At 45.7% G+C, this 27,931-nt stretch overlaps 3 protein-coding genes and 1 long non-coding RNA gene across 6 annotated transcripts in view; 2 read left to right on the top strand and 2 right to left on the bottom strand.

Annotated features, from left to right (window-relative positions):
* Positions 1–5,617: 5,617 nt before the first annotated feature.
* Positions 5,618–16,015, bottom strand: galnt11 (UDP-N-acetyl-alpha-D-galactosamine:polypeptide N-acetylgalactosaminyltransferase 11 (GalNAc-T11)). Of its 2 annotated transcripts, none has more exons than XM_040127073.1 (12): positions 15,744–16,015; positions 12,915–13,168; positions 11,990–12,113; positions 10,601–10,767; positions 9,665–9,790; positions 8,950–9,199; positions 8,748–8,865; positions 8,085–8,237; positions 7,778–7,996; positions 7,224–7,328; positions 6,913–7,050; positions 5,618–6,707 (listed from the first exon to the last, which is right to left on the bottom strand). In XM_040127073.1, exons 2-12 carry the CDS (start codon positions 13,135–13,137, stop codon positions 6,576–6,578), a joined length of 1,755 nt encoding a protein of 584 aa, XP_039983007.1. In that variant the 5' UTR covers positions 13,138–13,168; positions 15,744–16,015; the 3' UTR covers positions 5,618–6,575. The 2 variants fall into 2 exon arrangements, with proteins under 2 accessions (XP_039983007.1, XP_039983006.1); XM_040127072.1 differs by having other exon boundaries at positions 5,619–6,707; positions 12,915–13,171.
* LOC120789916 lies at positions 14,051–21,813 on the top strand. Of its 2 annotated transcripts, XR_005707474.1 has the most exons (6): positions 14,051–14,186; positions 14,370–14,439; positions 14,559–14,740; positions 18,155–18,265; positions 20,832–21,153; positions 21,723–21,813. It is a non-coding gene; the product is annotated as an uncharacterized LOC120789916 (long non-coding RNA). The 2 variants fall into 2 exon arrangements; XR_005707473.1 differs by having other exon boundaries at positions 14,370–14,740.
* The window catches only part of LOC120789915 (apoptosis regulator Bcl-2-like), an 8,921-nt gene continuing 1,965 nt past the window's right edge, over positions 20,976–27,931 (bottom strand). The window contains exon 3 of the mRNA XM_040127124.1: positions 20,976–21,127. Within this exon, the coding sequence (XP_039983058.1) occupies positions 20,999–21,127 (129 nt within the window). The 3' untranslated portion in view covers positions 20,976–20,998. The remainder of the gene's footprint in view (positions 21,128–27,931) is intronic.
* Positions 24,463–27,931, top strand: part of actr3b (actin related protein 3B) — a 21,553-nt gene continuing 18,084 nt past the window's right edge. Inside the window, exons 1-2 of the mRNA XM_040127098.1 lie at positions 24,463–24,500; positions 25,172–25,248. The gene's annotated coding sequence lies outside the window, so the exon portion shown is untranslated. The remainder of the gene's footprint in view (positions 24,501–25,171; positions 25,249–27,931) is intronic.

Below are 27,931 nucleotides of genomic sequence, written 5' to 3'. Positions count from 1 at the left end.
GCGGTTTTCTGAAGCTGAATCTGAAACTTGTGTAAATAACGTCGAGGAATTTTCCGTCATGAAGTCACTCTTCTCTCACGTAGAGAGCGTTTCCACAAGTTCAGTGCTTGTCTCTGAGAGGAGACACTGACGGCGTCCAGCTGGCCCTTCCCTCTGAGACGGGAGAGAGACGGAGCCTCCGGTGGTGGAGTCGGGGTCAGTCAGCAGACGTACAGGTTTAGGTCAACGTGACCGAATGTTTATTGTTAGTAGCCAATAGAATCTTCAAACATAGATGCTGTGGTCCTTCGGCACCGGGGGTCATTACACTGTATTGTACTTGTACCGTACTTGTATGACTCATCTCTCTTTGCCTCGGCCAAACGTCAGTAGATGTTTGTGTGAAGTCTCCCCGAACGTCTTCCATCGGGTCACAAGGTTTCCATCACGAATGTGAGATTCAACCCTGCGACGAGCTGCTGCTGCTGCTGCTGCTGCCGCAAAAACGCAAAACTGAAAAGGAAAAAATCTTAAGCCTAAAGGTTGGGACAGACAAACAGGTAAACCCCCCCCACCTACATAGGAGCAAGACCCCCAGACTGAGAGAGACACAAAACAACTTCAAACAATACAGTACGTGTGTCTCTGGCCCCCCCCCCAGGCTAATGTTCACTACATGTGGACTGCGGAGTGGGCTGACAGCGAACACGCTGGCTGTTTGCCCGTGTTCAGTATAACTGGCTCTAGTTGATGAGCTCAACAGTCATATTGTCCTCGTCCTTACAGCAGTCCGGCTCGGTTCTGCTGCAGGTCTAAAGCCAGCGCTGGGACGGACGCAGTCTCTCTGCGGCTCCGCGGATAACAGCCTGTTTTTTCTGTCTGTGCCTGCGTGGTCGGTTCTGGGCTCCAGACCAGCGGGTTTGTGTCGAGGAGCCGCTGAGACTGTTTTCTGCTGATCAGGCAGCACGCTGATATAATGCACTGAATGAGGACTGTGTCAAAACCTGCTCAGATCACAGACCTCTTCGATATCGTGTTTCATGTCCCAGCAAACGCTGGTAGTTTGGGTCCCGGTCACACGGCGAAAACCACAACATGCACGGAAAAGTGACATCGGGAAAATCTGGTAAAATCACTGACTGATGTGTGCACATGTTTACAACACAGGCAGCTGCCCCCTGCTTCCAGGCTTTGTGCTAAGCTACGCTAACAATGTACTGGGCACACAGAGATGAAACTGGACTTCCTCTGAGAGTAAGTGAGGTCGAGGTTTTTTGTCGCCTTCAGCCAGAGGAACCACCAGCTGATATGATCATCATCATCATGATCATCATCAGCCTGGTCATTCTGCAGTTGAAGCAAAAACTCTCTCTGTCTTTGCTGCTGGGCTCACAGTGTCCTCCAAGTGTCTGATCAGGCCAGTAATGTGCTAGTGCTAACAGGACCAGTAATACCAGTACGATGAGTAAAAAAACCAAAGCACCAGGTCAGCGCCTGTGTGTTGTTGGACGTTAACTCTTCTGCATCAGCTTTTTTCATATCACGATCTCTGATGTCCCTCCAGAATAAAGCTCCAAAAAAAAAAAAAAAGAGGCTGCAGAACTTCATTCAGAATCTTCTTGTTTTTAAGTTTCCCTCAGTGTCACAGTGACCCAGTGAAAGTTGTCTGTACGTCCACGGCTACACTGAGAACAGGAGCTGATCACAGCTGATTCAGCAGCTTTGAATGGGACAGTTTGACCTGTTGTGGGGGGGGGGCATTCCGTACATCTCTTTATGTTGTATCACATCATTTAACTTGAATTGATTCAGTCATAAACAAAATTAGAACTCACTTTTCCAAAACATTCACCAAACAAGAAAAACTAAGAAAATAATAAACAGAATCATGTCAGGACGAAAAAATGACATAAAATGTTAGAAAAAACATTTGTTTGAGAAACCAGCTCAGTCATTAATCAGTGAACTTGTGATGTTGATCGCTTCTGACCGGGAGGAAAACGTGTGCAGCGATGTGACAAAGGCAGTTTATTATTCCTCTGATGGAGAACGGAAATCAATACGAGCCTGAGCTGCTTTCAATGTCGCTCACTAGTCTGGATCGACTGGCTTCATGCGTGTGTACGGTCCCTGAAGGCAGCACGGAAACATAAAACCAGTCAGATCTCTGCTCTCGTCTGCCATAAAAACCCCAGGCTTTTACCTTTTCACCCTCGTCTGCGCCAACGATCCGTCCGTCCGTCCGTCAGTGTCCACCTTGGAGTAGTGGACCGGCTCACTCCCGGTAGTTTCTTCAATCTGTCCTCGCCCCCCGTTTAAAGGAGTGACACCAAAACACAAAATCAACTTCAGCGGTTGAGGAAAATATAAAAGTGTCAAATAGTTTAAATAGATTCAAAATAAAAGGAGCCTTGGGCCAAATCTGGCGCTCCACTGAAAAGTTTTCAATTTACAGAAAAACCACTCGCAAATCTACTGCAGATAAAAATATAAATGTGACCTTTGAGTTTCTCGTCCTGTGGTGAAGGACAGAAAATAGGTCCACGTGAAACATGAACACAGGCTGCTGGAACTCTGTCAGGCCTCAGTGCTTCAGCTGCAGGACTGTTTCATGGTGACATTTTCACTTCGACCATCAAACTGTTCCTCTTCTGCTTCGGTGCTTTGGTTCGGGTCTTTTCTCATTTGATTCGTGGCGATGTATTTGCCTATTTCGGGATTTTAGTGTCTAGTTTCACGTTGTGCGTCTTGTGTTTCTGTCCGTTAACATCTTGGGACGATGTTTGCCGTTTTGTGTCTGTAGTTTTCTGTGCTGGAGCCGAGAAGCTGATTTTCTGGACCTGCGGTGTGATGTGCTGGACAGGAAAGTGTGTTCCAGCGCAGATCAGATCGTTTTACTGACACACTTAGACTCTGATGCTGTTAACTCGCCTCTGAAACTCAGTCCGTAACGAGATTATGTTTAACGATCAGAGGAATCATAACTCATCTCCGTGTACGTGTGAAAGCTGAGTCTCCGTCTGTTAAAGGGAAGGATGGAGGGAAAGATGTGGGTGTGACCTCGTGAGCCACAGCTGGTTTATCAGTCCGTCCATTTCCCAGCTGGACCCTAAAAACTGCTTTCAAAGGAACGAACACATGTGAAACTGCAGCTTGGAAAGTGTGTGTGTGTGTGTGTGTTTTGACCAGAGTTTGAACCCAGAACTCAAGAGTCGTCTATATAACATCTGATGGGAAGTTTGGAGTTCAACTTACAGTCAAACACACAATTTCACCGTTTGTATAAACAAGTGTTTTGCATAATAAAGTCGTGAAAATACGCACACGCACAAGCACACACACACAGAGCCAGAGATAATGACCTGTTAGATCTCTCCCTCCATTCCCAGTATTGATCTCTGTATTGATCGGCTGCAGGCGGCTGATCGTCTCCGTCCAGAAACACACTCCACTTACCGCTGATTACCCCATTCGCTCTCTCAAACACACACACACACACACACACACACGCAGGAAGAAGAGGAGGAAGCAGGAAAAAGACGACATCAGGTAGATGTGACCGAATGTATTGATGCTGACCCTGCTCTGGGTACAGAGTTAAAGAGTAATCGATTACTAATCAGACGTTTATCTGTTTCGCTTCAGCCTGTCTACATGGATGCGATTGTCCCAGTCAACCAAAAATCTGGACTTCTACGGGCCCAGATGTTTCCCTCAGGACCTGGTAGAGACCAAACACAGAGCGAAAAGAGCGGGAACGCCGGACGTAGATTCACGTCGTCACTGTCGTTCACTTGGAAACCCCTGAAAAACTCCCGGAATCTCCTCAAAACACCAAGGACACCCGGAAAGTTTTCAGTGGCTCCGCGAAGAATCCTCTTCAAGGACTTTGGAGAGCCTTCGTGGAAGCCGTAAAACCCTGGAACTTTCTTCAAGCACCACCTGAACATCCTCCAGGACTCCTGGAGCCTCCTCAAGGTCTGCTCTGTAGTTTTTGAAGCACAACAGTCATTCGGAGACATAAACAACACACACACACACACACACACACACACACGCAGCAGTAATCTGTCAATCACACACTCATTCCATCAAAGAGCTGCAAATCAATAAAGTTTCTCTAAACGTGGATTTATGAGGCAGATTCGGTCCAACCGACCAATCAGCTGGCAGCCGCTCAGACTGCATGATGACATTAACTCTGACTCTGTATGTGCGTGTGTGTGTGTGTGTGTGTGAAAGCTCTGCAATTTGACCTGCTGTGAAAATGAATCTGCATTAAAACACACACGCTCCTTAAATTCGTTTCGCTGTCCTCATGTCTTTAAACGTTTTATTCCCGTCTTCGGTCATTTTTTTTCTTAATATTGCGGGATGACCTCCGCTCCACCAGCCCAGTTCTCCGCTGAGGGGCCGGAATTTTCTTCTTCTCTGCTTTTTATCATTTTCAACTGGTTTGTTTTATTTTAAAGACATTTTTTCTGTTTTGAACTTTGTCCTGTGCATTTTTTTCCTGTTCACATTATTTTTTCAGCACTGACCTGAAAGTTTGATTAATAAAAGAAAAGACCCTTCACGTCTGTGTGGTGAAAACGTGTGTGTGTGGTCAGTAAACTGAACTGGTCCCTAAACTCCAACGTGAGGTCAATAAGGTTAATTATAGAGTGTGTGTGTGTGTGTGTGTGTGTAATAAGAGTCTAATTGATGGCTTCCAGCGATTCAGCCGCAAATAATTAGCTTTCTGTTCTCGTCAATACTTTGCAGGCCATCTCATTCACACACACACACACACAGTGTATTGATCCCTGTGGTTTTCAGCTGAAGAATAAAAACTGCGTTAAATCAGTCTTTTCTCAACAGGAAGTCTTTCCAGCGTTCACAAAAAACCTCAAGGCCCTTGGGACTTTTTCAAGGCCCTTGAATAATCTACCAGGATATATGTAACCTTTATAAGGGCCTCAGTCTCATCAAGGATGACTGTGTCTTCCTCGAGGTCCCTGCAGACTGCACAAGAACCCCTGGAACCTCCTCACAGACACCTGGAATTCACACAAGGATGAACAGAAACTCTCTAAGGTAACACGGAACCTCCTGAAACACTTGGAATCTAGTGAAGAACTTCTAAAACCTCCATAAGGACTCCTGGGATTTCCTCAAGTTCCAGGAGAATCTGATCAAGAATGGGTCCAGTTTTCTCAAGGACTCTGGAAATCTCCTACATGACGCAGGAATGTATCTGAGGAACTCCTAAAGGCTTTTAGAACCTCTCCCAAGGCCCATGGAATCTCTTCAAGAACCGCTAGAAACTGCTCAAGGAGCCCCGGAAGATCTTTAAAAACTCTCTGAACCTCTTCACACACTCCTGGAATCCACATAAAGATGAACAGAAACACTTCAGGGACATACGGAACCCCCTACAAGATCTGGAAACTTCTAAGGACCTACGTGAACCTGCTCAAGGACTCCTGGAACCTTTAGAACAGTAGAGGAGGACGGTTCTCAACAGGACGCTGACACCTGCTGTCCATCAGGTGGAATCACACTGAGAGAAACATCAGAGCTCATTCAGGAACCACTCACATGAACAGACGGTTCTGAAATGGTGCACAAGAACAGTTTTCTGGTACCAGGAAGTCCCCGTTCAGCGCTAATGAAATCCACGGGCGGTTTGTACCCGTCATAGGAGTCAACAGAGAAACTAACTCATGTAAAAAAATAAAAGCAAGACAATCTCATTTTATTCATTTAAACAAAGTTAATATTCTGTTCATCATTTTACTCAGAGGTTTTTATCTTTCATCACCTGTCAGGTCTGTTCCAGTCAAGCCCCCCCCCCCCGTCACCGTATTTACACTTCAGTGTGTGAATTGCAGATTTATTGATGACGAAATGAGACAAACTTTAAAAACTCGACTCAGCTGCTGTGATACTGTCAGAGGTCCAGACCGTGTGGATCCACACGAGTCCTTCAAAGTAATCCTGATATCGTCCGACTTCAAATTGATACGTTTCACATCAACATGTCGTTTGTCAGTGATTGTTTCGTTAGTGTCCGTCCGACTGGCTCGTCGTTTTCAGTTTTTACTACATTTCCAGGATTCGATTAAAACACAGAGTCAGAGGAATTTGTTTTAAAAGCCATTTCTTCTCACCCCTTCTGCCCCGTAGTTTCACTGTGGTGGAATAAAAACTGACCATAATGAGCCGAAGTGAGTTGGTTCTTTGACTGTGGAATTCATAGCGTTAACTCCAGATTTTCCAGGTCATTACAGGACTTTCAAGGTCTGACTTGAAAGCACCGTCGTGATATTCCAGGATATTTCAGGACTGTTTCCATCCAGCCCTGCCAACATATTTTCAGTCTGCGTTTTAAAAGCAGGGATGAGGTTGAAAATGAATCTTTTAAAAACATGAAAACCAAATCAACTCCGCTTAATTAAAGTCGTCATGAGCAGAAAAACTCAAGACTCGACGGCCACGGCGAAGACAAACACGTCAAACACACGTCTCCTCCCGCCAATAAAACCTGATTGTCTTTAAAACCAAAGTGGACTGAAGACGTCCGCCCGCCACGTGGAGGTGGCATGTCCTCCCCCTCAGCCCTCCAGCTGCCACTGCTGCGCCTGCGAGGCGTCGCATATCGCCATGGAGACGTAACCCTTGGGCCCGATTGGCTGGGCGACGGAGAGACACTGACCCACCGAGACCTGGTAGAGCCGGTTAGACTTCTGCAGGAGAGAGCGAGAGAGAGACGGCCGTTATCAGTCGATTAGGTCCACCCAACCAAAACCAGGTCAGTCTGATCCTGATGCTCAGGTTGCATCCGTCACATCAGAAACATCAGGTGTCTGAAACATATTTTTGTTATATTATGTGTAATACTTTAATATGTTTGCGTGTGTGTGTGTGTGTGTGTGTGTGTCAGCATCTAACCCCCAGGCTCCACTGCTGCGACCCCCCTGACCCGTGACACTTCATCAGTCTGGGGGGGTCAAAGGTCCTGACCTCTGACACGTCCAGACACAGCAGACCTGCCAGGACCAGCTGACCCTCCTCATCAAAGGCCCAGTCCTAAACACACACACGGGGTCACACGATGTGTTCAGCGCAGTCGGGGTCAAGAGTTAAGGGTCAAAGGTCACGGCGAAGGAGGCTGCCGGCGGGTTGTCCCTCTGAATCAACCGCAGTTGGGGTTGAAAAGGGCTAAAATGTATCTGTTGGGCGCGGTCATGCGGTTGGCTCACCTGTTCGGGGTCGTGGGGGTTACACGGTCGCAGGACGACAGCTCCGCCCTTCTGACTGGCTCGGCCCTGGGCCACGAGACAACGCCCGGTCGCTAGGTTACGAAGCTGGAAGATGGCGGACACAAAGGACGCGTTTGTGTTGCTGGGACAAAGTAAGACATCCACTGACATTTCCTGGGGCTCTAGGGTATTGTGATGGACAGTTTTCACTGTTTTGGATTCGCTCAGAATGAAAAGAATCAAATGCCTCAGTCGCGGTTTGAAAATGTCATGAAACATACACCAACCTGAACATCTGGGACGGTCTGACTGGGGAATAAAACCTAAACGACTGAAGGAACTGACAGTTCTGAAAACGCTGAGCTGACATGATGGAGTGGGAAGGTTTCCAAGTCTGGCTGAATGTTCTGGGTCAAAGTGTGAGTGAGTGTGAAGAGGCTGAATGTTTGAAACAGGATGTACAGATATTTACAGATGGTTGAATGGTTCGTCTGTGTGAGTGTTACGGGACAAAAACATGGACCGAGAACATGAGTGCGTCGGGGGTCAGGTACCCGTCCTCGCTGCAGGACCTTGGGCCGTCTCAGGCCCTTGTTGTTGAACAGCGGCGGCTGCTGCTTATTGCCGTTGGCGACGGTCTGCATCTCGGGGTAGACCGTGTCCAGGTACCAACGGAACGAGCGACACTGCAGCCGCTTCCTCAACGCCACGCGCTCGCTGATGTCGCCGTAACCGCGCTCACGCAGCTCTGGACGCAGAGACAGATACTGCTCCTGATTGGACCGCACAGACACAGGAAGTGAGGTCAGAGGACGCTTTAGCTGCCTACTGGATCACAGCTCCGTGTGCGCGTGCGTTTACCTTGTACTCGTCCATCCATACGTGCGCTAGCCGCAGGGAATTGTGGGCCATGGTGTCCTGCCCGCCAGGTGAGCCGTACGGCCGCCTCTTCCTGAAGATGTGGCCGACTCTGGAGCAGGGGATGATGAGCAGCTGACCACCACACATCCAGATCTGAGCGACACACAGATTAGTGCTTTCATCCAACAGTCAGGCCACAGAAACTGATCTGCAACTAGTTTAATGATCCGAGAGGCGTTTAAGTCCCTTCTCAAGACCGACCTGTGACGTGGCTTGTTGCTTCTCTTGGTCTCGTGTGATGTACGTTTCATATTTGGAGGTCTTGGACTGTTTGATGGACAAACTAAGACATCTGAGGATGTCACCTCGGAGTTTGGTTTTTAGTTTATTTTAGTTTTATCTACATTTATGTTTATAGGAAATTATTAATGGATAATGAATATTAGGGTTGTAGCCGCAACTCTGCAGCTTCTCAGGAACACGTCATATCGCCATCGTTTCATCTGGAGGTGCGCTGGCTGGAGCGACAGTCAGCTGTTTGTGGCTCCAGTCTTTATGCTAAGCTAGGCTAACACTGTGAGGCAGTCCCCTAAATGTGGAACTAACCCTTTAACTGGGGCTCAGTGACACTTTCGCTGACAGTCAATGAAACAGTGTTCTCACCCTGAAGGAGATTTCCAGGTTTTCCCCGCCCCAGATGTCCATGCCGGCGTCATATTGGCCGAGCTCGTTAAAGTACTTCCTGTTCATAGCAAACAGACCGCCTGCCATGGTGGGAGACCTGGGGGGGAGGGGCGACGACGTTAGAGGTCATGTTTTGCTTTTGGGGGGAAATCTGCTGGATCATTTTTGGCCCGCTGGTTACCTGATTGGTCCGGTGGCTCCCTCAGGCCTGTTGAGCTCAGACGGGGGGACAGGGTCCCACTTGAAGTGCAGCCCCCAGTTGAAGCCGCCTCGGACGATGGGGGAGGGCGAGTAGGCGAGCGTATCGGCTGAGATGATGTCGATGACGGGGCAGACAACGGTGTGGCGGTCCTTCTGGAGGGGAGCCAGCAGAGGCTGCAGCCACGCCTGGTTCACCTCACAGTGACTGTCCAGGAAGACCAGCACCTCACCTGGACACACAGACAGGTGAGTCCAGGTTTACTTTGTCTCTGGATAGGATACGGAGGCCCCACTGGACCAAACTACATCTGGTCAGGTGATTAAGGCACTGGTCTCAACACACATTACAGATTCACAGCTCCAGCAGATTCTCAAGGCCTCCGCGACATCTGTTTTATTACAGATAGAAAGTGAACACAGACGTAGGGAGCAGGGAACAAGGAGCTAAGGTGTAGGCAGTAAGGATGCAGGATTTAGGGTTTAGGGTTTAGGGTTGTAAGAGGTGGGTCTTCTGAGAGGAATGTTCTGTATGGAACAAGGATGTGAAGATTAATCGTATAAGTAACAAAGATCTACAGAATTAAATTAACTATAATTTTTCCATTGATTAATTACATTTCATAAGTATGGAATATGGACGCACAGACTAAGGAAGTAGGACATAAGGATGCACAGATTAAGGCTGCAGGACCTACCAGTAGCATGTGAGGCTCCTATCATGCGTCCCCTGATGAGTCCTTCCCTTCTCTGGTTCCTCACCAGTTTAACTTTCGCCTGCAGCTCCTCCCTGACGTACTGATCCAAGTCGTCCTTCAGCTCCTCTGAATCCACAGACACGAAAATGTGAATCTTTGAAAACACCTCGCAAACACGTAGTTTCAATAAAAAATAAAGAGCTGGTCTCTGCAAACAAACAGGAGGAAACAGTACATCTGTTGGGGACTATCTGCAATCCACATTTTATGCTCTACTGAATAATTAGGGTTGGGAACCAGTGGACTGAACTCTCTCCCTGTCTGTGACGTAGCTAAAAGCAGCTCCAGCAGTAAAACGCTGCCGAAGCCTCCGTGACTCAGGATCAATGATCTGGTCAGAGAGAATCAGAGACCAGTCACAGGAGACAGGTCCCTGCACAATGAAGTACTTTTACTGTGATACTGGGACTACAGGAAGTACTTTCACTGTGACACTGGAACTACATGAAGTACTTTCACTGTGACACTGGAACTACAGGAAGTACTTTCACTGTGACACTGGAACTACAGGAAGTACTTTACTGTGATACTGGAACTACAGGAAGTACTTTTACTGTGATACTGGAACTACAGGAAGTACTTTTACTGTGATACTGGAACTACAGGAAGTACTTTTACTGCGATACTGGAACTACAGGAAGTACTTTTACTGCGATACTGGAACTACAGGAAGTCCCTTTACTGTGATACTGGAACTACAGGAAGTACTTTTACTGCAATACTTTGACTACAGGAAGTCCTTTTACTGTGATACTGGAGCTATGTGACATTAAAGACCAGTTTTCTGTAAAAATAAATGGATAAAAAGCTTTTATTCTGAAGTTTGCAGGCAGGATTAAAGGTGACGTGTGTGTTCTTGTGTTTCCTGGCCGTTACCGAGCTCGCTGTGGTCGTCCACCAGGATGATCTCGTGCAGCAGGTAGGCCGGCGTTCGGTCCAGCACGCTGTGGACGGTCCTCAGCAGGGCAGAGAACGCCTCATTGAAGAAACAGATCACTACGCTGGCAGAAGGCAGAGCCAGAGGATACACCACATCCCGACACCTGCAGAGAGTAGGTATTAGTATTTACCAGTTTCTGGGTTAACCTCCATGTTGCTGCATTATTTCAATTATTTCAACAATATTTATCTTCATGCATGCGTCCATCTTCTCAGTCTGAGCTGTATATAACTTCATGCCCTGAAGTTCTGCAGTTGGTGGCACGTCTGTCACTTTTCATTCACAATTCAAACGTTTGTTCGAATGTGAGAAATAAATATTCAGACGGTAATGACCCGTTTGAATTCAGCTTTTACAGTCTATAATCCATACATCTATATAGTCTGAGTGCTCCACAGTGTTTGATGTGATTCGCCTTATGGCCCAATAGGGGGCACTCTGATCTTATTGATCTGTCAGTAAACTGACCTGATAAATAAACGGTGATCAAAGCTGCGAGATAATCCGGACCCTGAAGACCCGAAGTGCAGAGCATTCTGGGTTCTTCACTGTCGGTGGTAAAATGACTCAATGACCGACCTGTGGACTCACCTGCTTCTGCAGCCCAGGTGAGTTCGTTCAGACTTGTTCAAACTTGTTTCCTTGATCACCTGTACCTTCTGTTTGTTTTTCAGACGGATTACGCTAAAACTACTGATTTGCAGTGAATGTGTTGGAGGGATGGGACCTGGTCCAGGGAAGAACCCGTTACATTCTGGGGCGGTTCCTCATACCTACGTTTTGAAAATGCCTAAAAAGCTTGATTGAAACGAACTAGAGCAGCTGTTGGTGAGCAGCTTTACAGAGTATTAGCTCCTGACTCTTAATGCTGTAACACACACACACACACACACATCTAATCCTTAGGCCAGCTGTCAGACTGAGAGTGAACAGCCACAAACAGTCCCGGCCCTGGTTTAGAGCTCAGGAGGTCACGTGATCGACGGGGGACGCTCTGACTGACGGTCCCGTCTGATTGGTAGACGGATGCAGGTACTTTTTTTCATAGTGAAAACAAGAGTGAAAATAAATTCAAAGGAAGAATCAAAGTAAAAAGCAGAGCTGTGGTGAAATGTTTCCTCCTTCACCGTCTCAGTGTCTTTGATCCGGAGGCTTCATACTGTTTCATACTGGACCCCGATTGGCTGGAAACTAATGTGGTGTCATAAATCCTGCAGGTACGACCAGGTGAAACTTTTCGTTTTCACACATAATTTTCAGCATAAAACATCATCGCATGTTGTGTCTGATCCAGTGCTGATATCAGCAGTACCAGTGGCTCTTACTGGGAGTCTCTGGTGTCGGGCAGCTCTCTGTGGTAGCCCAGTCTGGTGGAGATGAGGACGTTGAAGGCGTGTCGATGGTAGCCGGTGTCCCTGACCTCCTGATCTGCCTCGTTAAATATCATCCCTGCAGAGAGACACGGCGTCAGAGAGCCTAGAGCTGGGTTCTGCGTCTTACCTCAGATGTTGGGAGCTCTCTTCGCAAATACAAACCACAACCTTCAGACATTCAAGAGATTACAGCACTCGGCCGATTTCCTCTCCCCACAGCCAGACCCAAGCCCCTCTCAGACATGAAATCTGTGACACCGTCAGTGAGGCAGAGCAGACTTTACACTGATGTACGTTAACGCCAGAGAGAAAACAGCAGAGAGGTAAAAATGTTGGAATGGGGAGCGGGAAGCGCCTTTACCAGCCGGGGTTGTGTCAAAGCCTGTTTCCCCTTACCATAACCTGAACCTGAACCTGAACCTCGACCTTATCTTATCCCTGACCCCAACCCGCTGTCTGTGCTGCCCCTTAGAGCTGCAACGATGAGTCGACTCATATTAGTCAAAGGTTCCAGCTTCTAAAAATGTGAGGATTTGATGCTTTGCTTTGTCAAACATGATAGTGACCTGAATCTCTTTGGGGTTTTGGGCTACAGGAAACACTGTCACTATGAGGCCACTATGAGGGGGGGGGGGCATACTTTTACACAAGACCAGTATACACATTAAAACGAGAGTCGTATCTGTACCTATGAATCAACTGATAATTCTCTATAAAGTGTCTGAAAACAGAAAGAAGGCGACGTCACAGACATCATGTTTTTTTCCCAATCAACAGTCCACAACCCAAAGACACTCAGAGACAAGACATCGAGACATTTTTTTTTTTTAAATCAGCGGACTAACCAATTAATCGACAAATCGTTACAGCCTCTCACCCATCTCTGGCGACAGCTGCGCCCCCTTATTGGCCGGCAGAGGCCGACGCCCTGCCCTCCGCTCGGCCAGGCCCCCGGTGATTGGCTGGCTGCGGTGCTGCAGGGGGGTCCTGCCGTGGCCGGGCTCGGCCCCCAGAGAGAAGTACAGGAAGAGGAGGACGGACCAGGTCGCCGAGGTAACGAGGCAGCCATAACAGAAGTACCGCAGCGTGACACTGGCCATGGTGGCCGAGTGAGCATCGCCTTACATTACGCTGCTGGGAGAGAGAGAGAGAGAGAGAGAGAGAGAGAGAGAGAGAGATTTATAACTATTTTATTTTGTTTTCTTCCTAAAATCTAATTTTCAGTGACAGGTAGAGACGCTGGTCCAAATGATCAATATCAGCGCTGATTGTCAATAATGGATCGATCCTGGAAGGTCGTTGATGTAGCGCTTTTCTCCTTATGAAAGTGACACCGGCGACTGTCCGACCAATGAGAAGTTGGTCAGACGAGAGCATCCACCGGCCAATCGACCAGTCAACCGGGAGACCGCAGGTCTGGTAAAATGCAGTCAGAGTTGTTATTGATTACTATGGTGTCTGATGAACCTTGGGATGCTTCAGTCTGATGCTTGACTGGACAAACTGGACGATACGTTGTTGTTCATAGAAAGTACTACTACTCAGTACTATTACTAAAGTTTTCTTCTTGGAAAAACTGAGCTAAGAGCAGAAACGAGTGGCTCTGCTCTCGGTTTGTTTGGTTGGGTTTTAGACTCGGTGTAGAGTCTACAGCCTGACGGACTGTCCGCCGACGCTCCACTCAGCGTTTGAGTCATTCATGTTTAGGGGGCGGCTCCAACAGAAAGGTGTGTGCGTTTAGTGCCTGCTCTGCTGGACTCAGCAGGTTCACCCCCTGCAGCCTCGGATGTGATGAAGCAGCAGGACAAACATTTACCAGCTCACATTAAGTACTGACTGAGGGGTCAGAGGTCACAGACTCTCTCTCTTTCCGAGCAGCTGTCATATTTTACAGTATCTGTGTATATAAACAACAATGAGATGACAGTGTCACTGTCTGGAAAGAGTCTGTGGTAGTGAAGAGCCTGCAGAGAGTTATCAGCTGAACCTGAGGTACTAGAAGTGGAGGTCACATGGCTGCTGGAAGCAGGCACAGGTGTCCTGATTGGGCAGCTGACACAGGTGCACTGAGTGTGTTTGTTCTTTCGCCGTGTGCACTTCGGTTGAGCTGGTTCCCTCCGTCCTTGTTCTTTGTCCCCGAGTTTGTTGAGTGAGTAGTTGATTCCATTTTATCTGATATTCCAAGTCGCCTTTATTTGTCGTTGCAAAGTCGGACGTCTGATCTCTGTAGTCATTTAATGAGATTATGATTTGTTTAACGTAGGGATGTGTTGATGTACCGACATGATTTAGACGGAATTTGATCTCTGTGTGTATTTTCTTCCAACTGTAGAGAGGACACCGCTCAGCAACACCTGACTGACTGAAGGAAACAGAATGGGGTCTTTAATACAGAGCCTGAGGTTGGCCTCCGCTTCTGTTCTCATGCTGATGAGTCAGTTCCAGTGGACTCTCACCGAACAGGGGGGGAAAGTTGTCAGGTGTCCTCCTGTAACCTGGTTAATTATTCTTCTCCATTTAGACACCGACAAACCACAAGAGATACTTTAAAGAGTCTGGTCTGGATTAAATAACCTGCTGACCAGCCCCTCGCATCCTCTACCTGAAACCAAACTCTGACTGCAACACGCAGTCACACAAAACCTAAAGACACCTGGGACCAGACTCCTTTAAGCAGGTCTCATCATCCTCTCATTATCACAGGTAAAGGTTTGATTCATCATATATTATAACTAACCCAATATAAAATGAGAGTATTTCAACATAAGAAAACAGCGAAAATCGGGGGGAGAAGAAGAGTTCGGACTTAGACGCAGTTAGGTTTAGAATTCTTTCTACGTGCGTCAAGCGCAAAACTCCATTTAAAAACCTGCCATTTTAAGGTTTCCATCAAGTACAACAAGCGCCACACCTGATGTCATAAAACTAAAAGAATATCTTATTCAGCAGGATCTTCTCTGCGGTTCCGCAGACATCCCCAGCACAGAGCAGCTATTTTACAGTCTGTTCACCTTCTTTTAGAGCGAAGTCACCTGTTACACGCAACAGAAAACATGGTGAGTAGCTGCACCAGCAGTGTGAACCGGAGTCACCTAATCTTGAATTTAAATGGATTGACATCGATCAGCTGTGTGCCGAATTAAAGAGAGGATCGTGTCGGCTCAGAAAAGACACACTTTAACCCGAAAGAATAAGGAACCGCTTCGAATTGGCAACTTACCCCATAATCTCCAGGTTTTTAAACGGAGACCATACTGAGTGAAGGATTAAAAGCAGACACCCGGTGTGTAAATCTGCAGAGCCGTAACACGTTAAATGTCACGTTTTGGTTTCCCGAGCTCATTATTTTTACAACATAAAAATCTAACAAAAAGAAACGGAATAATAAACCGAGCGAAAGCCGCTTTTCCATGAAACCGAGTCGCCAGTGTAGCTGAGCTAATTTGGACTAAACCCTGGTTCAATGCTGAGCCGTTTGAACTAAATGTCTGAGAATAAATCAACGGTTTGAAGGGAAGAACTCGAACCCCAGCCGTGCTAGCAAAACCGCGTCCGATGATGGAACTAGCTAGCGTAGCGATCGTTAGCTAAACTCAGTGCTGGAATGTGTGAATGCCAGAGCTTTAACGGATCCGGATTTCATCCCGAAACCCGGTCAGTTTATATCATGTCCGACACTTTAGTCTCATGACCGAGCTCTACTCACGGTTCGTGAGCTCGTAGCAGTTTGCTCGGCGGCACTCCGGCCAGCTGGTTGAACGCCGTCAGGTTGCAGGTCGGTTAGCCGCTGCGGTTGAAATTAGCAGTATTTCCAACGGAGTTCTGAGCGTAGCCGCAGCGGCAGATGGACCGTCTACCTTCGCTCTGTCATCACAGACGCCGTCGGTGCGTCCGCGGCACCGACACAAGTTTCTTCACAGACGGCGTCAAGTCAGGCAACACACACCACGTGACTTCCGCTCAATACTTTCACGACAAGACAAACCAGAAGCCTGTTAAAAGGAAGGCAGTTCGCGTCGGAACTTTCAAAATAAAACTAAATAAACAGTTCCCCTTCTGGTCTGGTCCAGGACTTGTGGCGAGTTGGGAAGAACAGCAACAGTCAGTGGGAGAACGTGGTGAGGGCAAATAAAGATGATGGGACTTATGTAAAATTAAGTAAATAATGGCTGACGGACTCTATTGATGAAATGCTACCAACCAGTGTGGTTGTTTAGGAAATAACAGAAAACACGAGGGAATAAACTGACATTATGTTTTATAGTCACTTATTAGTCCGGTGGCGACCAACTCACCCTAAGGATGAAATGAGCTTCAGACCAAACGAGGGTCACAGGCCTTTCCCCTGTAGCGACCTCGAATCCCCTAACCTACCTCTAAAGGTTCTGGTACTTTACTTGAATATTTTTCTCTTCTGTTGCTTTACGCTTCTACTCCACTGCAGGTTTGACTATTAAAAACACAGACATCAGTGCTTCCGCCCTCAATAAAACTGGATTCTTGTCAGTGAGTCAAAGAGCCGGTTCCGGTTGTAATGCAGTTTTGGACAGTACGTGGTGCCGTCGGTTAGAGACTGAGCATGGAGGTGTGAATGGCCTCATTTCATCCCTGAGGTTTATCGAGACAATGTTCTTCTCAGCGTTCGATTGTGTGTCTGTATACTTCTGTTTTTCTTAATATAATTGTATAATCTGCTACTACTCTGTATCAGGCTGTAGGAAATGCACTTATTCCGATGTTAACAACTCATCTACCTTGTCAGGTAAATCTCCAGAGTTTATAGAAACCCCCTACGCAGACCGATAGCCTCCATACATCCCCGTGTTTTGAGTGCGTGGCTGCTGTAAGAACCAGCCGCACACAACAGCGAACACGGACGGACGTCTGATGCCCAATTCTCGGTTTTCACCTGCACTCAGGGACACCGTCCGGGTTCAGACCAGTGACACGGACACAACTTAAACACATAAACATCAGGTTCAGCAGCGAGACAGGGAGCTTGGACATCTCAGTTGAGTAGCTTTAAGGGTCAAACCAGCTGCAGCTGTGTTGGATTCGGTTGCGTATCAAGCACGTTCATTTCCTCTGGACCCCTGGATGACTGGAAAACGGGGAACCCTGCCGGAGTTAAAGCTGGACCTGCCTGACGATGCGACGCCGTTACAGGGTCACTAAAGCCCTTTTTTCTCAACCTCTGGGGCAGAAACATGAGATAGTTCGAGAGCCCGAGCCTTTTGGTCAAAATAAAATGTTGACCAAAGTGCTTGTTTCCAGCCATATTTTCTACAAAACAAAGTGGTAGTGCAATAACTAACTATATAACTATATCTCAGTTTGTTCAGTGTAAACGTTGAGGTATTGTTTCACTTTATTCGTGTCACAAAAAAACACCGGAGGAAAAGTCGCTAAAGTCACTGGGGTTCATCCTCTGGGAAACATGAACGTTTTACACCAAGTTTCACGTTAATCCGTCCAAGTGTCATTGCGATATTTCACCGTGGACCCCAGTGGTGGACCGAGAGCCATCTAAATTACAGACGTTCCCTTGTCTGTAGGCCTGTAGGTGGCGCTGTTGTGTGTGCCGAGCCGAGTGGCCAGCGGGACGGCTGCTTTGTCGAACCTGTTATGACAAATTCAGTGTTGAGATATGGACGTGGAAGACGGCGGAGCCTGAAATGCGACACCACTTCCATCACGAGGAGAAGTTTGCGCCACACTGAAACGTTTCCCCTTTAATTAGTTAAAGTCAAGTTACCTCAGGTCGGAAATTTACCCTCTGCCTCTCACAGAAGCAGGTTCCAGGATGGAGCTGAGTCTCACGTCTCAGCTCTTCACTGTTAGGTGCTGCTTCAGGAAGTAGCCACGGCCCTGAGGCCGACACTGAAGGAGGCTCTCGCCTCCTCCTGCCTCCTCAGCTCTCATATATCCCACCAACTCCCAGCCGCCTAAACGGATAAACGACCTCCAGCGATGTCGCACGTTCGCCCCACACTCCCGGGGTGTCAGCAGGGATGAACATCTCAAACGGCATCAGCTCAGTTCCCTCGGAAAAAGCCTTAGGCAGTAATGAAAAGTCACTCTTTTCTTTTCTTTGTTTTTGATGAATCCATTTATCAGGATCCAGGCAGGACGGAGTTTGAGAAGAAAGGCCCCCGGACTGAAAGAGATGCAAAAGGAGAACAAACAACACGAGGACTTCACCCTCTGCGGTCCACTAGTTATTCAAAGGTATTTTTATTCTTTCCTATGACTTTGTTGTTTTCTACTTTTACAGGAATTCTTTTTTCTTATTAATCTACAGTATTGATTATCATAATTTCACACACAGTTTTCGTAGCTTCTTTTGTTGCACCTTTGGCCTTGCAGCGATAAAGTTATACTGAACCGAATTAAAAAATTAGCAACGTAAGTGTCCCAGGTAACGACGGACCGAACCAGAACTGAAAGTCCAGTAGACGAGGTCATTAAATGAATACCGTCATTTGTTTTAATGGAAATGAAATGTTTTCAGTGATCCGGGCTTCAAACAGCAGGCTCAGTACGAAAACCTTTATCGTGCATTTTCATCATCATCATCATCACATTTACAGTCTTAGACCCACATGAAGGATTCAATCATTAATGACTTTGGCGACTCCTAGTGGTAGAATTTAAAAAAAGAGGGTTTTCTACAGGCAGATTGAATAACATCAGAATCATTTTAAGGAAGCTAAAATCATAAAAACTTTTCTTCAACAAGAAAGTCACTTTCTTATCACCAGATCTGTCGCCAGCTCAGCCGAGGTCACTTTTTACATCCAAAACAAGGAAAAACAACAAAGTGCATAAAAAATAATCCAACACTAAAGTTCAGTTTAGGGTCCATTGTTCACACAGAGCTCATTAAAAAAATATAATAATAAAATAATAAGAGAAAATAGATTAAAAGGTCAAATGAAATCAATTGTTCCTGGGAAGGACAAAGTATTTACACAACAGGTCACAGTCTGCGATGAATTGTTTCATCAGCTGGATTCTGTCTTTACTGACTCATCAAACAGTCAAGTATCTTCTCACTCATTTTTCAGTTGTTGGCGTTTTATAAACTAAATAATGATCCAACGAATCAAGAAAATAGTCTTCAGGTGAATGTACAATGCAAATGATCAGTAGCTGCAGTCCTCGTTCGGAGTTCGCCTACCAGAGGCCGAGCAGGTCAGAATAAGGGTTTAGGAGCTGCTCCTCTTTACGTTAACCTGACGCTGATTTAACACGCGGCTCCAAGGTCTGAATAAACCCCGCGTCGCTTTCCAGTACAAGTCCTGACTCCATGGTAACAGGTCAGACCTGAAACTCTTCTCTGTCACTGAAGCGGACGACGTCAGGTTGACGTCAACACTGCAGCGGCACAAACGCATGCAGAGAGATGACGTTTGACACCTGTGTCATCTCAACCGTTGTTGAAAACACACAGAGGAATAAACCTCAGTAATAATCTGACCTACGGTGTCTCCGTTTCGCTTCACGGTTCGTTCTTACTGTGTGGATGAATTAGAGAAAAGCTCCTTCTATTCAGCAGGTGAGTGAACAGGTACGAAACCAAGGCCCCAGCCCTCCTGCTGCCGGTAAAAAAAATCTGTCTGCCAGCAGCTTGAATTTTTCTTCAGGCTCTGTTTTTGTCACTGTGTCTTTAATGTGTCTGCTGACAGTACCACAGGTTTTGAGAAGTCTTCTCTGCTGTCCGTCTTTCTCTCTGTCCTTTGTCTTTTGGACAATCAGCTCTTGTCTTCTGTGAATCCTCCTTTAATGGTTTGTTTCATCATTTCGCTCCAAAGATTTCATTAATCCTCTCGTTCTCAGTTTCATCTCTGTGTCCGGTACAGAAACAGGTCCAGGACGTGGCTAGCCTAGCTTAGCACAAAGACCGGAAGCAGGGGGAAACTGTTAGCCTGGCTGCTCCGGGACTGTCTGACTCACAGTAATGAAGAAGGGTTGGACTCTAATTTCAAATGTTTCAATGAGTCTCTGTTAGATATAGGGTGGTCCAGAGCTGATGTTGGGGCTGTCCTCGTTATTGTCAACCCCAAACCCTCAGTTTTTAACTAATTATACCAATAACTTGTGGCGTCCTGGTGGTCTAGTGGTTGAGATGCGAACCAAGTGACCTAAAACGTCCCTGGTTTGATTCCTTTAGCCGTTAATAATGATGTAGTTATTTCTGTGATTTTTAAAGGGTAAAATCCCCTGAATTTACCAAATAGTTTCAAAGCACTGTTAAAAAGTCCTTAAGTTAAAACTACATTATGTTATGACTTGGGTTTTATTTTCATAGCTGTGTTTCTTCTTTTCTCAATTAAGTTGAAACTTTCCACTAGTTTTTTTTAGCACTTAAAACCCGTTAAAGTCCCTTAATATGTTAGAAGCCATTCATTATTTATTAATTATCTCCAAATTTATAGTCAAAAGTTTAATTGAGTAACAAAGCCGACACCAGATTTGTGTCTTGACTGAAAAAATATAGGTCATGTTGAGGTATGAAATTCAGAGGGGATTTTCATGGTGACTGGTAAATTTTGGGTGGTTTTTTTTTAAAGCCTTAAATTCCCTGAATTCATGCAAAAAAGACAAATACCCTGGATTATGTAAAATACCCGAACTCCACTGTCAGTTGAGGAGAAACAAATAGGCAGTGACTTAATATCTCTTTAAAGGAACTTTTACTTTGAAAATCCTCCCTCAGTCTGACAGTAGAAGAAGCTCAGTGATCATAATACGACTTTTATTGTGGAAAACTGCTCTGACTTTGTATTTGCAGAGAGAAGCTGGAGGTTTTCTCTTTCACCTCAATACAGTTTGATCACAGCAGCATCTAGTGGACATCAGAGGGACTGCAGATCTGAGGCTGCTGAATGGACCGGACCAGACCAGTTCAGACCAGTTCCAACCGATTTGGGTTGGATCGGTCCAGACCAGGAGTCGGAGTTACTTCTGGGTGAACAGGGCTCCCAGTGTGATCCCAGCTGCTCCCAGTACAGCCAGCCCAAACACTGTCCTCAGAGACCAGAAACTGACTGGCGGTCTGGATTCACTGTACAACTCCACAAAGGCATCCTGGGAAATCAGAGAGAGAGAGACAGGTGGACAGGAAACACACTGAATTGTCTTTCTTCTTTGACAGATTCACAAATGAACACAGTGTCCTTCTTTGCGTTTTAAAAAGCTGAAGTTTGATCTGCCCATACACAGATTTTCATTTTTATAATTAAGCCCTGATGTTCAAACTGCATTAATCAGTTTTTAGCCATTTGTTTGTAGCAGAACAAACTGAAAACACAACACTGACATTTTTTGAAATAGTTGACGCAACAACAACAATGACAACGACAACGACAGAGCAACATGATCAGCCAATTGATTGTGTCAAAACTTGTGGGGTTCCTCAGGGTTCTAGTCTCGGTCCCTTTTCATTTTAACCATGAAGTCAGAACTTCTTTAAAAATAAAAACAACATATACACAAGTAATATCAAATAATAAATTGTGATTAATGTCAATATACAAAAAAAGGACTAAACCCATAATCACCTATAATTTCCTTCACCGAGACCTGATACTTTTTCATTTATCAAAATGTTCAAACTACAAAAAGCTTAACACTGATCCTTTAAACTCAGTTAATGTTTTATTTCTGTTTTTACTTCCCACAGCTCTGACTGTTGCTGCATTATCTCGGACTGACGATCAGTTCCAGTTTCTTTCTGGGAAATCTGTATCTGTAAATAAAAACAGCCGAAGATGCAGAGCGTTTATTAAATTTTTCAGCCCTGAGTATTGTCTGAAGGCTTCCTCACAAGCTGCGTACACTCCCAACAACCTGCCACAAGAAGGCAGGGCAGTCTGTTTCCTGCTTGTAAAGTTTAAATGCTGAGAGGCACAGCGGTGACTGAAGGAGACTCAGATGACTTGACTGTTTAGATCCTCCATCTGGATTTTGGTGGTGGGACAATCAGAGGAGACTGTTCACAGGTCTTTCAGTAGATGAATCAAACTGAAACACTAAAAGTGAGGGGGACAGGTGTTCCTATATCTGATTGGAATGTACCTGGATGCAACTGTGGTGTGTTTAATCTTTTTTTTTAACACAGTTAGTGTCTGTTTGTTTGGTCACATGACTGATACCTACGATATAAACACTCCCTGTGTGTGTGTGTGTGTGTGTGTGTGTGTGATCAGTTGAGCGTTAATAAGGAAATGTTGGGTTCTTTCCCTGCATGGTGTGTGTGTGTGTGTGTGTGTGTGTGTGTGTGTGTGTGTGTGTGTTGATGTGGAACGGTAATATGATTTGGGGAGAACCTTTCTCCTAAACAGTTCCACCTGTAACACGTCCACGTTGTGACAGTTGACCGATGGAGACCCTCCTCTTTTCATACACACATTTCTATTTCTTGGGTTTCAGTCACTACAGTCTCATTTCTGTCAAAGACTCTTAACATTGGTCTTTTTTATTTTTGACCATGTTCCACCGAAAATAACGCTGGTTTTAGGTTCCCACACATCAAACATGCTCACGTCAGCGTCGGGAATACGATCAGTCAAACTGTCCCATTAGAAGCTGCTGAATCAGCCGTGACCAGCTCCTGTTCTCAGTGTAGCCGTGGACGTACAGACACCGGATCACTGTGATACTGAAGGAAACTTAAAAACAGGAAGATTCTGAATGAAGTTCTGCAGCCTCTTAATTTCCTCTGGTTTCTAAGTGGATTTCTGGAGCTTTATTCTGGAGGGACATCAGAGGTCACGATGTCCCCAGGAAGTGGACGTCACGCTGAATTACATCAACACGTGATTCCTGTCTGTGAGTTCAGGTCTGACTGAGTCAGGACTCTGATAAGGAGGACGGTTTTGACACAAATTGCACTTTTCTGTACCTAAGTGGTTTTAGGCACCTTAATCTCCTTCGTGATCGTTGTGCCACTCTTGCAGCTCCACCTGCTGAAAAACTGCGGTCATAACTTCCTGTTTTTTTACAGCAGCTGCACACACCTGTCCCTTTCACCTCACACAATGTCTAAAGGTGCATTTCCACTGCAGGAACTTTACCCAGGGAACAGCAACCTTTTGAGGAAGTCAGTTCCTCTACCTGTTTTTACACATGAGAAACCAGGTTCTGGTTTATTTCTGGTTCAGGAACTTTTGGGGCTTGCAGCACCGAAGGTCACTGACTGGTAAATGCTAGCGTTCTCCACAACATTTTACATACCTGGCATTTCCCAAAACCCGCACCTGCAACGGGTTTTTTTGTTTGCAGAGATTTTACTACTGATAGCAAAGTCCAGCCTCTCTTCAAAAGTTAATGATCTGTCACTTTTTATTTCATCAACTTACCAAATAGAGAAGTGTGGCGTGTGCAGACGTTTGCTCTGTCTGCTACGCGCAAAACACTTGGGGCTCCTCTAAGCAACCGACTGAGGATCTGAACATGAAGCTAACTGATGTGTACGATATTCAGAGGGACTTCAATATGATCACCCTGAAAGTCTGAGTTGCAAGGACATTTCCACCAGCACCCCCCACAGTGGAAATTTCACCCTTGTTTAACAGTCTGCTCTCTGAGGAACACCCACGACCTTCACTGCGTCTGTCCCTCTTGTCTCTACAATGCAGATGAGGTTTGACTGACAGCTTCAAATTAAACAAATCTTCAAGCGCCACAGATGAAGAGGATCGACAGCTCCTTTATAAACCCAACGACTGTCTGAAGGAGACTGACAGCTCAGGAAGCATCAACGGACTATGAACTTAGTTTTCTGAAGCAGATACGAAATGAAAGTTTTGTCATTGTGGATGAAATGAGCTCGACATCGTACTGAGTTATGCTTCTCTGAAACGCTGAGTCACATGGAGGGAACATATACGTGTGTGTGTACGTGGGTGTGTGTTTTGCTGAGCGGACTGATCAGAGTTGAGCTTGTTGTTCTGTTTTACCGGCTCGTACGAGATAATGTTGAGCAGAAACATTATCTGTATTAAAGCAAGACCCTCTGCAGCCACAAGTGGTCATCACGGGACGCTGTCGCATTAAATTCTGTTGGGTTCTGAGTCTGAGAGGTGAAGGGCGCTGGAACGGAGAGGAAAGGAAACGTGTCTCGTTACGATCCGCATCAAGGAAAGCACAGTCTGAGGGTCTGAGGGCTGCCAGGACGAATCACGTGATTCACTGAAGGGGCTGATAAATGAAAGAAAACTGTTACTGTTAGTCGTAACATTATGAGGAAAAAAAAAAAGCGGGTCATGTCAGTCTTTGAGGCAGTTTGTGTCGAGTTTGCTTCCACTGCGTAAAACGCTAACGTCAGTTTACTATGCAGCGTTTCTTTGCTTTTATGTGGGAACCTTTGCTCACACCTTGTTCCTCAGGGACACACATACTGTATGACTCCCCCGACCAGAAAAAAGTAGAAAAAGGAGCAGCAAAAACCAAAGTAACGGTGGGTTTGGTGCCCTATTTTTTTTCTAGGAAATCTAACTTTTGTTTTTAATAGAAAAGAGTTTACTTTTTGTTCATTCCAAAGGAAAATACCGTATTTTCTCGAAATTAAAGTAATAGTGAATTAAAGGCCGGCCCCAAAATACAGGCCGGGAAAAAACAAGGTGGATAAACTCCTGGTGCCCGTTGTATAATGTGCATCCCAGTTAAGAGTAATGGACATTTCTTCTGCTGTAATCTAATGTAATCCACACACACACACACACACACACACACACACACACACACACACACAAGCACAGCTCTGTCTGTATCTGAACGTCTAGATGGAAAATTTTGTCAGTGAATTCTGAGAAAGCAGCTCTGCTCACCACTGCCTGTGTTCTTAGAGCTAACAACACACACACACACACACACACACACACACAACTTTACCTGCTGCTGTGTTAGCATCACCACCAGCTCCTTACTGCCTGACTCCCTTTGAAAATTAACTGAAAACGGAAAACACACACCTACCTCAGGTCAACTGTGTGTGTGTGTGTGTGTGTGTGTGTGTGTGTGTGTGTGTGTGTGTGTGTATGTCTGTGTGTGTGTGTGTGTGCGCACTTGTGTGCGTGTATATGTTTGTGTGTGTGGATGAAAGCTTGTCTTGTTATTTAATTTGAACAGAGTTCTACAGAAACAGTCTGTCAGCTGATCTGAGGCGGAAACTCAACCACAGTGATTACCTGGAAAGATATTTCTAGGTAATACCACACACACACACACACACACACACACACACACACACACACACACACACATTTTATCAGGCGGTAGATTAAGTTGAAGTTAACCACTGCGACATGAGAGAATATAATTAGAAAGTAAAGGCTTCTCTCTGCTGTGTTCAGGGGTCTCTTGCTCTCTCTCACACACACAAACGACCACCGGTTTATCCCTTGGGTTTCAGTGTCCCCCCCTGTCCCCCCTGTGTCCCCCCTGTGTCCCCCTGTGTCTCCTGTTTCTTCCCTGCTCATTCTCCTGCCTGCTGGCCATTCACTGCTCTGATTGGCCCTAAGCCAGACTCTGTCTGATTTTCTGATGATTTTAAGCCATATGTCAAACCTGGACCAGCCTGATATCGTGAGGATCATATGCTGGGTCTTCTGTCAGCCAATCAGAACACAGCAAATGACTGACATGAATGGGCTTTCATCATGTTACAGACCGTGTCTGTTTCTTTAGGTAGCCATGTCAGATCTTCCCAACAGAAGTCTGAAATGGACAACAGCCTTTTCTCTGACTGGACCAGTTAACAACCAATTGGTTTTTAATCAGATGTTTCCCAATTGAAGTTTGGAATGGGGCAGTGACCAGTGAGTAGGTTTTTATCCAGAGGTTTTCCCAGTGGAAGTTTGGTTGTTTTTTAAACATATATTTTGCCAAGGTAATGTTTGGAATGGAGTAGTTAGCGGTCAGTTGATTTTTTTTAATCAGAGGTTTTCGAATGGAAGTTTGGCTGTTCATCATATGTATTCCCAGTGGAAATTTGGGATAGACCAGTTAACACTCAGATGGTTTTTATTTTAGAGGATTTCCGATGACAGTTCTGAACGGAATAGTTAACAGGCAAGTAGTCTCAAATATGAGGTTTTCCGATGGAAGTGTAGTTACTTTCTTTTAACCGTATGTTTAACCAATCAAAGTTTGGAATGGACCAGTTTAACAACGGGTTTATTTTTTTATCTGAGGTTTTTCAAAAGGTCTTTTTCAGGTCACATGAATTCTGAGCCCATGAAGATCTTGAGTTTAATCAGTTTGATCAGTAGTTTGAGTTTTAACTGATAATTTTAATAAGGCCTGGATCTTACAGACATTCAATAAAACTGCCAGTTGTTTCTTTGGCTTATTTATTAATCGTTTGGTCTCTCAATTATCCAGCATGTCTGACTGTAGTTGTCAGAGTCCAGATGATTCCTCAGACTGTTTCTTCATCAGTCCAGAAACGAGCTGCCTGTTTCAGTCTCAGTTTCACTTTAACAAGTTTCATGAAAACAACTTCTCAGTCTCGCTGTTTTTCTGTTTGTCTGCAAACCTGTCACTCTGTCCCTTATCATTTAACTCTCACACACACACACACACACACACACACACACACACACACACACACACACACACACAGTATCTCTGCAGAGTTTTAGGGATTTTCTGCACTTTGCATATCATTTGCATTCGAACCAAAATACTCTTTTCTCCGTCTACAGTGTCACGTCTTTTCTCCCCACTGAACCACTAACACACACACACACAACCACAGTAAAACAGTTTCAGTTGATAAAAACAGACCTCACTGTGTGTGTGTGAAAACAGAAGTATTATTATTTTGCCTGTTTTTATTTTTGACAACATCCCTGATGGATCTGTGATGAATTGTTCCCATCTGTCTCCACTGCCCACGATCAAAATCAAAAGTTATTACCAGCTGTTGATGACGTAAACTGGGGCATCTGAGGGCCCAATGGTTCAGGCGCGTCCCACATAAACACAGCGTCTCTCACTGTCCAATGAAGACCAAGGGTTCTCCTCCTAAAATGCCTCCAAGGATGTCCTGGAACCCCCCCAAAAACCCCCTCCATCACTCTCAATAATCTCTGAACTACCACAGGGACTCCTGAAAACTGTGGAAGGACCTTTCAAGGACCCCTGGAACCCAGTTAAAGACCCCTAAATCACTCTCAAGCATCCCTGAATTATTTCAATTACCTCTGAATGCTGTTGCATGACCACAGGGTACATCTCAAGGACCCTTGAAACCACTTTAGGAACCCCAAGAACCCTTTGTACACCATGCAGCCCCTTCAAGGATCCCTGAAACCTGTTTCTACCCTGGAATCTCTTTGGGGACCCCTGGGATTGGACCAAAAGCTGTTTCAAGGACTCCAGAAACCTTGTCAATGACACCCTCAAGCATCCCTGAACTATTTCACTGACCCCTGAATGCAATGGACAGACCAAAGGGTACCTTTCAAGAACCCATGGAACCACTGGAGCCTTTCAATGAAACCCCACCAAGGACTGCCGGATCTTTGTCAACCCTAAAGCCTGTCCTGGAAGTTCTTAAAGGACACCGGCAGCTTTTTCAAGCTTACCTGAACTCTTTTAAGAATCCCTAGAACCCCTTCAAGGATCGCAGGAACTCGGTCAAAGACCCCAACGCGCTCTCCACCATCCCTGACCCCTGAACACTGTGGATGGACCAAGGGGTCCACCATTTTCACACCATGTTATATTTTTAAATTTTTTGTGTTTTCTCCACGTTCTGCTGTTTCCAAACCGAACTCTTACAGGATTTTCCTGATAGATTTACAGCTTCTTGTTATTTCTGATGAATTAAAGCCTTGTTGAAAACCTTGCTGGCAGAGTTTTCTGTCGAATCAGCCGATTCAA

Source organism: Xiphias gladius, chromosome 5 (genome assembly GCF_016859285.1).
Source record: "Xiphias gladius isolate SHS-SW01 ecotype Sanya breed wild chromosome 5, ASM1685928v1, whole genome shotgun sequence".
Taxonomy (NCBI): Eukaryota; Metazoa; Chordata; class Actinopteri; order Istiophoriformes; family Xiphiidae; genus Xiphias; species Xiphias gladius.
This window is presented reverse-complemented; position numbering and strand designations above follow the sequence as displayed.

Excerpts from the sequence above, each read along its gene's own strand:
- galnt11 (XM_040127073.1), bottom strand. The coding sequence starts at position 13,137 with ATGGCCAGTGTCACGCTGCGGTACTTCTGTTATGGCTGCCTCGTTACC. Across the intron at positions 12,114-12,914 it reads GCAGCTGTCGCCAGAGATGG|GGATGATATTTAACGAGGCA; the intron begins GTGAGAGGCTGT and ends GTCTCTCTGCAG. Across the intron at positions 9,791-10,600 it reads GGACGACCACAGCGAGCTCG|AGGAGCTGAAGGACGACTTG; the intron begins GTAACGGCCAGG and ends CTGTGGATTCAG.